The following is a 13442-nucleotide window of genomic DNA, read 5'->3' as shown; positions in this document are numbered from 1 at the left end:
TCGCAGAAGCTTTTTTCAATGTCGAGTGAATTTAAGTTATAAGTTTACTTCAAGACTACAAAAACAAAAGTAGTTTACACACTTGTAGCTGACTGACACTTTTTGCTTACTACTAATTTTCTACCTGGCTCACATATTAGTTAGATTAAATTTACAAGTTTATTATTAGTTATTCTTGAAAAATATTTGTACTATAATCCTTCCTGTAAAGTGCTCAAATAAAAAGTCCCTTTTGGAAAATAATTTTTTTTTCAAACCAAAGTTTTAGATAATTATTAGAAGATCTATTATTAACTATTAAATATTTTACCCGTTACCTAATAACGAAGTTAGGATTTTTTTTTTGTCCTTTAACCCTTGATTTTTTAACCCTTAGCAACAATGGTTGGTTGTATCAAAAATTGTTTCAGACAAATGTTTTAGATAATATTTATAAGGTTTACAAACAATTCAAACGGATTTAATGTTGTACTTTTTAAGGGAGTTATAGATAGTTTTCTTTCAATCACTTACTATCCACCCCTTGCAGGAATGTTTTATGGTATAAACATTTATTTTGGACGTAAGTTGTAAATAATATTTTAAGGTTTTTCAATCAATAAGAACGGATTTAACAGCGTGCATAGTACGGAAATCTTTTTTTTTTTTTTTTTAATTTCCAACCCTATTTTTTTTTTCAATTCATTGCAGTGATGATATGTCCTGTGAAATATAATTTCAAACAAATTTTTTTAGAAAATAATTATGAGATTTACAAACCATTTGAACGGATTCGATTGTGTGTGTCCTAAGGCAGTTATGAATTTTTTTTGTCTTGAAAGTGACATGTACAATTTACGGCGATGATATGATGACAGGACGACATGACACGATGACATGACAGGATGACACGATGACAGGATGACAGGATGACATGATGACAGGATGACAGGATGACACGATGGCACGACATGATGACAGGATGACACGCTGACATGACATGATGACAGGATGACACGATGACTAGCACTGGCGGCTCGGCAGGTTTGCCGTCGTGTTCCCCGAGATATGGAACTCTGTTTCGCAAACAGGACTTGGAACCCGCCGAGTGTCAACACGACCCGTGGAGACGTCACACAAACACTGCAGGGTTTTCCAACTGGCAGCCAGCCATGCCATTTCTGGCGGCATTCAAGGTCGTTCCGAGTAACAAAAATAAATAACAATATTGCATTAACAATCTCAAAATGTTACTAAAAATATAAGCTTTATTGTTTTAGAAGGAATGGGTAGGGACTGGAAAATTTCGCGGTTTCAATGACCACTAGGACAGACTCCACGATTCTCTATGTACTCGGGCAACTATCACCTGGTCATTGGCTACCGACTCGGGACACCTGTTTACTGCGATTCTTATGATTCGATACTTCTTTTGTTGAGTGTTTGCCACTGGCTCAGAGTCCTTCAGGTAAATTGTGGTCAATCACTGACGCAGCATTAAGCTAAACGAGTTTGGATTCCAGCCTGTCTCGAAAGGAATCCGCGAATTTTTCCGGTCTTTAAGAATGGGGAATTCCTATTTTTGACCATTATATTTATCTACTTTTATTGTAGACTAAGCAACTTTCTGAATTGTTAGGCAAAACGGGCTACTTAAAAACTCGTAACAAATATCTGAGTAAGTGACGAATTTTTATTGTCATGCTACGATTATAGTTTGCATAAATCTGCAAGACATGCGAAAACAAAAGTATGATGTCTAGAAAATAAACTAATGCCCCGGGGGTTTTAATTTCAGACATTTCTTGGGGGAATGATAAGATGAAAACAATTTTTGCGTATTTGTGTGAACCCGCCATCTCGGTTTCTTTTTCACCCGCTATATTGCAGTAGTATCAATCACAAGACTCTCAACTATTGTATTATCTATCATCTTGTTGGCCATCTTGAAAAGCTATAGTTATAAGAATCGTAACACGGACTGATCCAACTCTATTATCCGAAAAATAAGGATATTCTGATGTGTCTAAATGATTCGCATAAGTTATGATTTCCTTCACGATCGCGTTCCGTAGTGAATATATATTAACAATATTTACATCTCTCCCACCGACGAATAATACAACTCGTTGCGGGAAGGAGTGGGTTCTTAACAAAAGACTAACGTCACACCGGAAACTATGGCGATGAACCCGCGACCTTAATTTACACGCGTCGCGTTGTTGTGACCTTGCTGCATCGCCTAGCAGCTAGCAGCTAGCGGCTAACAGCTAGCAACTAGCGGCTAACAGCTAGCAACTAGCGGCTAACAGCTAGCAACTAGCGGCTAACAGCCAGCAGCTAACGGCTAACAGCTAGCAACTAGCGGCTAACAGCTAGCAACTAGCGGCTAACAGCTAGCGGCTAACAGCTAGCAGCTAGCGGCTATAAGCTAGCAACTAGCAGCTAGCAGCTAGCGGCTAACAGCTAGCAACTAGCGGCTAACAGCTAGCAACTAGCGGCTAACAGCCAGCAGCTAACGGCTAACAGCTAGCAACTAGCGGCTAACAGCTAGCAACTAGCGGCTAACAGCTAGCGGCTAACAGCTAGCAGCTAGCGGCTAACAGCTAGCAACTAGCGGCTAACAGCTAGCAACTAACGGCTAACAGCCAGCAGCTAACGGCTAACAGCTAGCAACTAGCGGCTAACAGCTAGCAACTAGCGGCTAACAGCTAGCAACTAGCGGCTAACAGCTAGCAGCTAGCGGCTAACAGCTAGCAACTAGCGGCTAACAGCTAGCAGCTAGCGGCTAACAGCTAGCAACTAGCGGCTAACAGCTAGCAGCTAGCGGCTAACAGCTAGCAACTAGCGGCTAGCGGCATTGGCTTCCAGGAAAACAAACATACCCTCCCCACCCCCTTCTTCTAATCTCGTCATTCGGAAACCACCTACTCCCTACCTCAATATCTCTAACTATTATATTTTATATCCAGATACATTCATGAAATATATTTTTTTAAATAAGAAAACATTACTATGCGAGACAATTTAACTAAACTATCATCTAATTGTGTTGTTGAACAGTTGGTACTTGCGCCAAACAGATGTGTTAACATTTTGGCCGGAGTGTTTTCATTTGTCCGATTACTTTTTTCTAGTTGCTATAAATGTTTTATCGGCCGGCCACTTGAACCCACCAGCTCGTAGCGCACGGCTACATGGCAGTCGTAGCCCGAGCCAAAGTCAAAGCCCCCCCCCCCCCTCCCTCCCTCCTCCTTTTGCAGAACTTTTAACTCGGCCTTGAGCGTCGATGGCAGACCGCCTCAGTCGACCTTAGCGAGGATTGCAGGGCCGCTGGTGTGTTCTGACTTGTGCATCAGCATAAGTAAACATTTGATCGTACATTGTTTTATTTCCTAACATTGGGATTTCTTTTGTTTTGTGTTTACTACCAGCGCACGCACACACACACACCTAAACCCAAACACATACACATCAATGCATACATACACACATATGTATATGTGTATAGTTTACTTGAATCACGGACATTTTCAACTTAAATAAAATTTGTACGTATTAAGGTTTAAATTGGTATAATATAACTCAGTTTCTTCATTTTAAATTCATTTTTTATGTCAGCTGAAATTTTGCGAATTATGTTTTGTTACTATTTCTCTTGGCACGAGGACGAAGTGTCTTGATTGGCTTGTTCAATCGGGCGGGAGTTTTAAGCCAGCATTGTTTGAAGGCTCTTTTTTAATTAAATACTAGGCATACTGGAAGAGTTAACAGCAATAGGGGGAGAGTAGTACAAAAATTATGGCCTTTTAGTGCTGTATTTTGTAAAATGTCTGAATTAATTAGATACAGACAGACCAATAGTGTATTCTGAATCGGCTAAGGAATACAGCGGATAGTTCTACAATTCACTGTGAGTTGATGATGGCGTGAAGTAGTTAATTATCTGCATTTTTATGATGGCTTGCTTTGCTGCACAGAACTTGAGCCATCTGTTGTATAGACTTACATGAGTACACTACAAATCTTAATGAAGCCACGTATTTTTGATCAGAAACGATCTGGATTCTGTGATGAACTATTCCATAGGCAAGTCAAAACTACAAATAATTGTTCGGCATAATTATTATTAAGATGGAATTACTAATTTTAATAATTGTAAATTTACTGAAATTAGTGAAACAATGTCATAAGTTTAGTGGCACAGAGTGACAGTTAATTTTTGCTGTACCACTTAAACTAGTCTGGAGCTTTTAAATAATTTTATCCCCGAGAACTATATTTTAAAGACTCACCATGCCAAATACATAAACATTTGTGGAAGCTGTGTTGACGTTCACAGGCAACGCAATAGGATACGCCTAAAGTAATTACATGTATTTAAGTATTGATGCGTGTTGAGATGTCTATTTCTTAAAAGTTATTTGTGTGGTATTATTATATAAGTGATGTTATGTATTCATGCATGTGAGTGTAAAATATTGTATGTCGCTGTTTTTATGTCACGCGCATGCAATATAAAAATTATATAATTAACTATACTATTCAAATATTGGTTTTATAAATTTTTCTTAAAACTTTTTTTATCACAGATATTATTCCAGTTTAAAATACTTTTCAACGTTTTTTTTAAATTCATTTATATCAAAGATTATTATTATTATTATTATTATAGTGCCGAAATACTAAAGTATAAATAAATCTCAAGTTTGTCATATTATTTTACAGATATTATTTTACAGATATATATATACAGATATACTTATATATATATATATATATATATATATATATACACACACGCTAAGGTTTTTCTACAATATCACTGTAACGTGGAGCTCTGTTTTAGCTCTCACGGAGACGTGAAAAAGGTATATGAAAAAAAAATAGAAAAATCGCAATCGACAATTTTTTTGCAACGGTTATGGTGATTGGCGTTCCAAGTTTTGACTGCTTACGCGGTGCTTACGAACTCACGTAAGCCGTGCCAAACTTCAGGCGCTACTTTTAGGTTCATTCGCGGGATAGGTGCGTAGCGACCAGGCTAGCTGGCGCCTAGTAATGCTCTTGGGGTTTTAAAGACGTGTCTCGCTAAAATCTTGACTTGCATGAAGACTTTGACACCTGCTGTAAACACTTGACGTAATTTCCCGAGACTTTTGCGATAAGAGAAATGGAACAGATAACATGATACCAGAGCCTAACGAGGCGTATCTAATGCGCTTATTTGCGGATGAGGTTTTTTCTTTAATAACTGGCACAGTCAGTGCTTCGTGCATGGAGTGTTAACGCAAGTGCCAGCTTTCTACTAGATACAGCTGATATGAGGATCATTTATATCCATTTAGTTTAGTTGACTGGAAGTACTTCTGTATAAACCCTTGTTCCTTCTTTCATGAATAGAAATCTGGTGGTGGTTGAAGTTAAATTGTAGTAAAGCAAAAAGTTGTTTTGGAAAACCTAAAGAGAATATGTATGGGTTGAACTTATTATTTAAGAACTACCTATTGAAAAATATGCAAAAGTATAGTCGTTGAAGCTGAAACTACATCTTATCCCAGATCACTTAATCTCCTGAGTAAAGATATTCAATATTGAAAAACTTACTTTTGACCAAATTAATGCAGTGTTTCTTGAGTTATAAGTGACAGAAAATCTTTCTAGGTAGACAGACAAGCTTGTTTCACAAATAAAATGTTTTATGCCTAATTATTTTGCGGAGCGTTCTAAAACTACAAACGAAAATTCCCTGACAGCGTTGTTTCATGTGTGGAGTAGACTGCAGCGTTGTTTCGTGTGTGGGGTAGACTGCAGCGAGCTCGTAAACCTGTTGGTTGGAACCCGACAAACAGCTCTCCACCTGGGAGAAGACCAGACTAAGTACGTGCCGCCTCGCTTGCTGGAAGAAGTGAACAAGGGTCAACGAAGAGTCGAAGGACGAGAGCTAACAGCGGTCCAAGGGGAAGAACAGCGACGTGCCCAAGGCTTCTGTTCCGAGTGACTGCTTCTTCGGAAACCAGCGGCGACTGCCGCCGTGACAACATCTTTAACTGCGCGTCCAGACATGCTTTTATTTCTGCTGCCCGTCGTCAATCCTCGAAGGCTGTGGGTTCGGCAATAAGGAAAAAGTCTGACTCCATTAACACTTTCGCTAAGCGGTTGAGTTATTCGTAAGAGTATACTGAAACCTGATCCCGTAGTTAATCAAGTAAATCCAAGGCATCAATTTCTTAGATGTTAAACTTTTTTCAGTATTTGTTTCTGTACATAAATAAATTTTATGGATTTTACCTAGAATTTAATAGATAATAAATATAAATTAAAATTTTGAATTACAACATGTCTGCCTGCAATAACAGAAACTCATTGGAGCAGGACTGAGGCGGGGTGTTGTAGTTCTACTTGAGCTCGCTAGCTAGACGGGCTTTGGTGTTGATAGCACAGTACATCGATACAGGTCATGTGCGAGTCATGGATTTCAAAAGTTATATCAACCTGAAATAATAAAATTCTAGTGGTGTTGAACATGGGCGTCGCAACCGGGTGAGGTCGAGGGAGGGGGGGGGGGGGGTGGGGGGGGATACGTCCCCCCAAAAATAAAAGTCTTCGATTTCGTCCCCTCCAATAATATATTTAGTTTCGTAGTTATATTAAAAATATGATTTCTGTGATATAACCCATCTGTTGCGCATGGTGCATTTAGTCCAATCGTGGTAATGTGAGCATTTTTTAATTCGAACTTCGTGTCAAATAAAAATCAGGTCCTATACCGAATGCAGATATGTTAACCGTGTTTTTACAAATTTGTTCTCTGAAAATAGTTTTTAGAAAAAATAAATCATATATTGCAACCAACTATAATTAGAATATTTAGGAAAGAAAAATGCCTAAAAACCACCTTTTTGCACCTTCAAACCCCAAATTTTTCCGGAAACCCCGCTTTTTTCCAGGGGATGGACATTCATCAACAACTAAATCAATTGAAGTCGCCCCCAAAAAATATATCCTTGCGACGCCCATGGTGTTGAGAGTGTTCAGAGTGAAGTGGCGTATCCGCAGCTACGAGACCTCGCCACTCCAGACTGCTCCGTGTCGCCGCAAGAGTGCAGGCGGAACAAACATGGCGCCGAACACCACTCTCTTTCTGATCGCCATACTTTCCGTGACGCTCTCGGAATTATTTTTGTCCACGTTATTTATCCTTACGCTCTTATGACGTCATCAAGTCGAATTACGCTACCGGCTGCAAATAAGTTACACTTAAAAAAAATTGTTTACGTAGATTCCATGCGCGGCAGAAGCGAAACTAAAATCACACTAAAATCTGCCCTTCCGAAATTAGCGCATTTTCCGTTCCCAAAGACGATAATTTATTTATGAGTAGTCACCTTACTTTAACCCACGACGCAGGCGTCAGGAGACATCAGGAGACATCAGGAGACGTCAGGAGACGTCAGGAGACGTCAGGAGACGTCAGGAGACGTCCCTCGTAGCACTCTGCCGCTGCTCGTTTGTTCCTGTCCGTCTTCGGGCACACTCGGCTCGTTCCGAAAAACACCGAAGCGGGAATATTTAGCAAGCGTCCCTCGGGCAAGCGCAAATTACAAGAAAAATAACAGATAATTATTTTAAAAAATTCGATAAAGGAGGACTTTAACCAGACTATAAAATAAACAGAAATAACAACGACAAACATCACGAGACATGACGCATGGCCTGGCTGGCAGATTATGTGCATGCACTTTTCTTTTAGTCGTTAGTTAACTCTCCATATTCTCGAACGTTAAATGAAAAAAAGTTAAGCACTTAAAACGGTGAAAATATTTATTGTTCATCTGTTTTACTATTTTGTTTTTTTTTTATTTCTTCTATTATAATAAGGTCAACATAGTTTAAATACTGCAACAACTCACACACAAGCTTGTTTTTGGTCAGTATAATACTTGCTGAAAACTTATATGACTGTGAAAAATATGATGAAAAGAAAATAAAGACCTACATGACTGATTTCAATTTATTTCAATATCTTATAATTTTTTCAGCAGCTATTAATATACCATTTCAGCTGATGTTGGTTGAAAAAATTATAGTACTTACTTGATTTCAGACGTCATAGGGCACGACATTCTTCAAACCACTATAAACAGATTTGTGAACAGCAAGTGGATATGCACCTCGTTTAAATATTTTTTCTCAAAGAATTATTAATTTTTATGGTGCAATAATGTATTGGTTATACAATAAAAGAGAATTTTAAGGAAAAGTTATTTTTTTTATTAGGTAACTGTAAAATTTGAAATAATTAAAATAATTAAAATCATTTCAATAAATGTTTAAAAGATTTGGACCCGTGTCTAAAGTCAATAATCTCAATGAAAGCCATTAGAGCTCCTAATTTTTGTGCAGTTAATATGTCCTATGTAAATATTTTATAATTGTTATTTAATTAGTTATAGTTCATTTAAAATTGATAACGTTGATATTTACTTCCTTTGGCACTTTTATGTTTCTGTCATTTGTTTCTTATATCATATTTTATGTTTTGTGTTGTCTTTTTTGTGAGTGTCTGTGTATTATGTATTATTTTATGTAATATTTGGTAAAAGCCTGCCTATTAATGGTCGTTACTGTTGGCAGGCACTCAAATAATAATAATAAAATTTTTTAAAAAATTTTTGCAGGCTTTCACGGCCATTGTTTGAAGTAGCTTGGCTTCTGGGCTGTAGCCGTGTCCTTGGCGGTAAATTCACCGAGGTTTCGGGTCGACATTGCAGTCGCCATCATCAGGGAGCAGTTACCTACTGAGGTTCTTATCAGTTATCCTGCTATTATATACGCCAGGAAGCACCTTCCCCTTAGGCGAGAGTATATAAAGGCAGGATACTTGTAAGAACCTCAGTAGGTAACTGCTCCCTGATGATGGCGACTGCAATGTCGACCGAAACGTCGGTGAATTTATCGCCAAGGTCACGGCTACAACCCAGAAGTCAAGATGCTTCAATAAAAATTTAAAAAAAATAAGAAATTTTCCCAGCCTTTTGTTTGTTGCTTCAGAAGCGTGAAGAAGACAGTATGCCGCTCCTCCATCTGTCGCTGTTTCCCGCCATGTTCATGGCCTCCACCTTCTCCACTAAGCCAGGTAACGCGAGCATTGACAGATATTAATTAACATGTAATCATTTGTGTTCAAAAGGTATGACAACATTGTGACCTCTTATTTATTATTGAATAAAAATATTTTAATTACCTACTTCTATTAGTGAAAAAACAAAACAAAAATGGATGCTTGTACTTGTGTACGCGCGTTTGAAGATATACTTACTTGGTGTGATGACAAACTAACTTTAATTTTGCATGCAATAATTAATAGAAAAAAAGTTTAAAAAAAGTACTGATGTGAAAAAAATACGGTTGGTATAGTATAAATAAAAAAATCTAAATAAATACTTTGTATTCAATATTTCTAAACACGTGTGTAAAATTAATTATTTAATTTAGTAAAATTATTGAGATAAATTTTAGTTAATAAGGAAAATCGATAAATATGCTGATCATTTATTAATTTTAATTATTTATTAAATAGTAATAAAATAATTTATAATTCAAATAATTATACATGCGGGAACATAACCTCACTTATATATACTTGAAAGATTTTATAAACACATTTTCTATCACTAATAATCATAATAAATAAGTATATATATTTTTTTAATTTTATGGACCAGTATTCAGTATCAATCACTAAAGTAGAACATTTAAAAGCAAATATATAAATCTTATTTGTAGGTAGCCCTTTTTTCAAGCTGTGAAAATTTCGTAATTTCGTTACATAGTGCACGCTCATCGTAAAAATTCCCTCTCATCATATTTTTCATAATGCGCGTAAATAAGCATAACTTCAAAAAAGTAACGATATAAAACTACATATAATTATTCCTCGGAAATTAAATTCAAGGCTCAAACGTAACGCAACTTCCTTGTGCGTGTTTTTTAAACTCGGGGTGGTGGAAATTTGTTCTGTAAACTGAAATCCTCCTGAGCGAAAGGCGCAGAGTCCGCTTCTTCGACGAGTGTCGCTCCTCGGAGGCTGCTGAGGAGGGGGGGGGGGGGGTCCGGGGTTCGACCCCCGGGGCTAGGAGACCCGGCAGTTCATCTGCACGCACCTAGTTCTGAGGTCCCGCCCTGGATTCACTACACGGAACATCATTTCTATCCATAAACTTGATCTGTAATTACGTGGACCGCAATGACGTAAAACAAAGACAAGATTAAATATTTAAGTGCATGGAAATTTTTTTTATAAAGTTTACTAAATAATAACGTGGTTGGAAACGAATTATTTATAAAACTTATCGGTGCAGAAACCAGTTATTAACCTTAGAATGGGCATGTACTAGAAATCGTGTCATTTTATTTCGTTGGTCGGTTATTACTTCTTACGGCCCGGCATATATATATTTTTTCAAACATCTTAGCCTTCGTAAAATTATGAGGTATTAAGGCAGTTTAATGTGGGCTCTAACTCTTGGAGGTCATTTGAAACACACCTTCAACCCGCAAGTGTGGACTTGATTGCCGCTGAAACTGGCGGAACACCGTCTGGACGAGGAATGACATGAAAGCGGACAGCAGGGCACTGAACGACACGCATTGTCAATGTCGCGCGAATGTCATCTCGGACTGAGATAAGCTCCGCGGTGAATGAAAGCCAAGTAGCGGGCACCCTTCCAAGGACACCGCTTCAAGGTCAAGCGCCTCAAGATGTGACCTTCCAAAGTGAGAGAACAAGAACTGACCCATTGCCTCGGACACTCGTGATCAGACAGACGGCTTCTACGCGCTGCAGACTGTCTCGGGTAGCTCTGAACCTGAAACATCAAGCAATAGTCTACAACTCTACATTGAACACCTCTCGAACACGCAGCCATACGGAATCAAGGACGACAACATCTCGGCTCCTCTGCTACCCGCTGAGCTCTCAGCCAGTGGAGCAGTGCCTGGATGCGCGCGAAACACAGATTTGCTCTCTTCACGTCCCCGCTCGTGATCTTGCAGGGTTTGCAATCCCGAACATGCAGTGTGTCCATAAAAGAATGCCCTACGTATAAATTTTAGTAGTATCAACTGTGAGTGTTACAGAGTTTTCTTTCAAGGTCGTACAGAGTAACTCAACCCGTTTTAGACAAACGAATGCGCGAATACTGCTTTTTTGTTTTCTCGCTCGCAGCGCCACCTACGCAAAATGGCGACTCCTGGGTGTAAAGCGTTTTGTGTTCTGCAATTAGCCAAGAGTGAGTCTAATTTCAGCCCTCCCCATTGGAATCTGCTTGTACGAGAGTAGTTTAACGTCGAAGTCCCTGACCGTTCGATTGGTCCTAATGGTCGAAATTAAAGTTTTTTTTTGTTGGACTCCACGTTCACCTGACATTAAGCCATGCGATCATTTATTTTTGGGGCTTTATAAAAGATCGTGTCTGCGTTCCGCCGCTACCTAATGATTTACCAGAGTTGAGACACAGAATCTAAGAAGCTATTGATTCTATTACTCCGGACTTGTTAATCAAAGTGTGGGAATAATTGGTTCGATGTGTGCCAATTTAACTGAAGATGCACACATTAGACATTTGTAAGAAAAACTAGGTTTTGTTTACCTTCAATATTATGTATGATTTCTGGTAAATAGTCTGACTGAAATTGTTATAATGTACCATTGAAACTGGGGGACATTGTTTTATGGACAGACTGTATTTTTACAAATAGCATTCCCTGCCATCCATTAAATCTGTGCCCGACAATACCCGAACCTTCTGTGCAGTGCATCCCCCCTCCCCCCCCCCTCTCACCGTGACAACTCACCGCAGCACCTCGTGCCTCCCCCCCCCCCCCAAACCCTGGCACGGTACAGTCGCGTCCACACACTCGGTACAGTCGCGTCCCCAACTCCGGCGCCCACCCACGACGGGCAGAACTAGACACGCAGCAGATCTGCCAGATGCGACCTGCTGAGAGACACGCAGTCACTCAGCAGATACACGAAGAGTGTGTTCAAGGGACAGCGCCCCGCTGTGCTTTTAGCTGATAATAGCCCGCCCGATATCAGCAGGAGTGTTGGCGAAAAGACTATCAGCGCCGCTGCCTGCTGATAACACCGGGGGCGCGGCAGGTCATAGATCTGAGTCTGGCTGATACTACAAGCGTGCGTGGGCGACTGTCCACAAGAGGTCGCAGTCCACAAGAGGCTGCAGTCTGCAAGAGGCTGCAGTCTGCAAGAGGCTGCAGTCTTCAAGAGGCTGCACTCTGCAATATACTGCAGTCAAGAGAGGCTGTAATCTGCAAGAGGCTGCAGTCTGCAAGAGGCTGCAGTCTTCAAGAGGCTGCACTCTGCAATATACTGCAGTTAAGAGAGGCTGTAAACTGCAAGAGGCTGCAGTCTGTAATAGTAGCATGGTGCGTGTTGGAGTATATACTTTGATATAATGAGCAAGTGTGCTACACGTCTCTCATAAACAGCTAACATTCGAGTTGCTATCCTTCATTGCATAGTTACTACACTTTACTGTTTTACCTACGAAGACAATACATGTCTTTATATTTCCCAATAATTTTGGGTTTCTCTTTTGTATGTAAAATATAACCATTTTTTTTAGGACCAGTGTTGGAAATTTCTGAGCTAGATATGTGCATTCGAGGTTTTCGACCTGAGCAATTTATATGTTGTTTTTTTTTTCATATGAGTAGTATAAATATGAGAGTTCTTGCGTACTAACAAAATCTTTTGAAATTAAATTAAATCAATGAAAAATTTACAAAAAAAATCAAACAATCTCTTAAAACCATTAAATTGTTAAATTACTAAACAAAAACTCGACCCTGCAAGATTTTCGTCTGTAAACTTTAATTTTTCGCCCCAAATTTCACATCTTTCAATTTTTTAATTTCAAAATACTTAAACAATTTGTCAAGGCAAACATTTTGAATTAAAATGGCACAAATGTGGCTGAAAATCAATACCTCAACGAATTTGTCAAATGCCAAAAAAAATTCATGAAAAGTGATCTAGCGAGTTTGAAACATCTGTCAAGATGCGAGGGCATGTCGTTCAGAAACTAGCGCCAAATACTGCTCAACCAACGTAGCCCTGCAAGTCGCTATGGCAGATCAACAATAAACAACTTGTTATTTTAACAACCGGGAAATAATGTACACCTGTGCTAACAAGTGTCTGCTGAAAGACCTGATCAAGCATGAATGTGTGCTGTGTGGTAGTGTGCAACATCTTGCTGCATACATATTGTCATGTCCCTGATGCGGCAGCATGGATCAGCATGGATCAGCATGGAGCTGGGAAACTCTGGTCGCAAGCCACTCGAAGACCTGGTCATTAGCAGGAAAGTCGCCTGTTCATTGGCTACATTGTGAGATGTCTCAAATGGGTAACATGTGATGTTACTCTTTTGATT

General features: G+C 39.1%; 1 protein-coding gene across 1 annotated transcript in view; it reads left to right on the top strand.

Moving 5' to 3' along the window:
- The window catches only part of LOC134538059 (uncharacterized), a 31995-nt gene that overhangs the window by 2013 nt on the left and 16540 nt on the right, over positions 1 to 13442 (top strand). Inside the window, exon 2 of the mRNA XM_063379038.1 lies at positions 9034 to 9118. Coding sequence (XP_063235108.1) covers positions 9052 to 9118 — 67 coding nt within the window. The 5' untranslated portion in view covers positions 9034 to 9051. The remainder of the gene's footprint in view (positions 1 to 9033; positions 9119 to 13442) is intronic.

Source organism: Bacillus rossius, chromosome 13 (genome assembly GCF_032445375.1).
Source record: "Bacillus rossius redtenbacheri isolate Brsri chromosome 13, Brsri_v3, whole genome shotgun sequence".
Taxonomy (NCBI): Eukaryota; Metazoa; Arthropoda; class Insecta; order Phasmatodea; family Bacillidae; genus Bacillus; species Bacillus rossius.
Note: the sequence above shows the minus strand (reverse complement) of the source record. Positions and strands in the feature narration are given on the sequence as shown.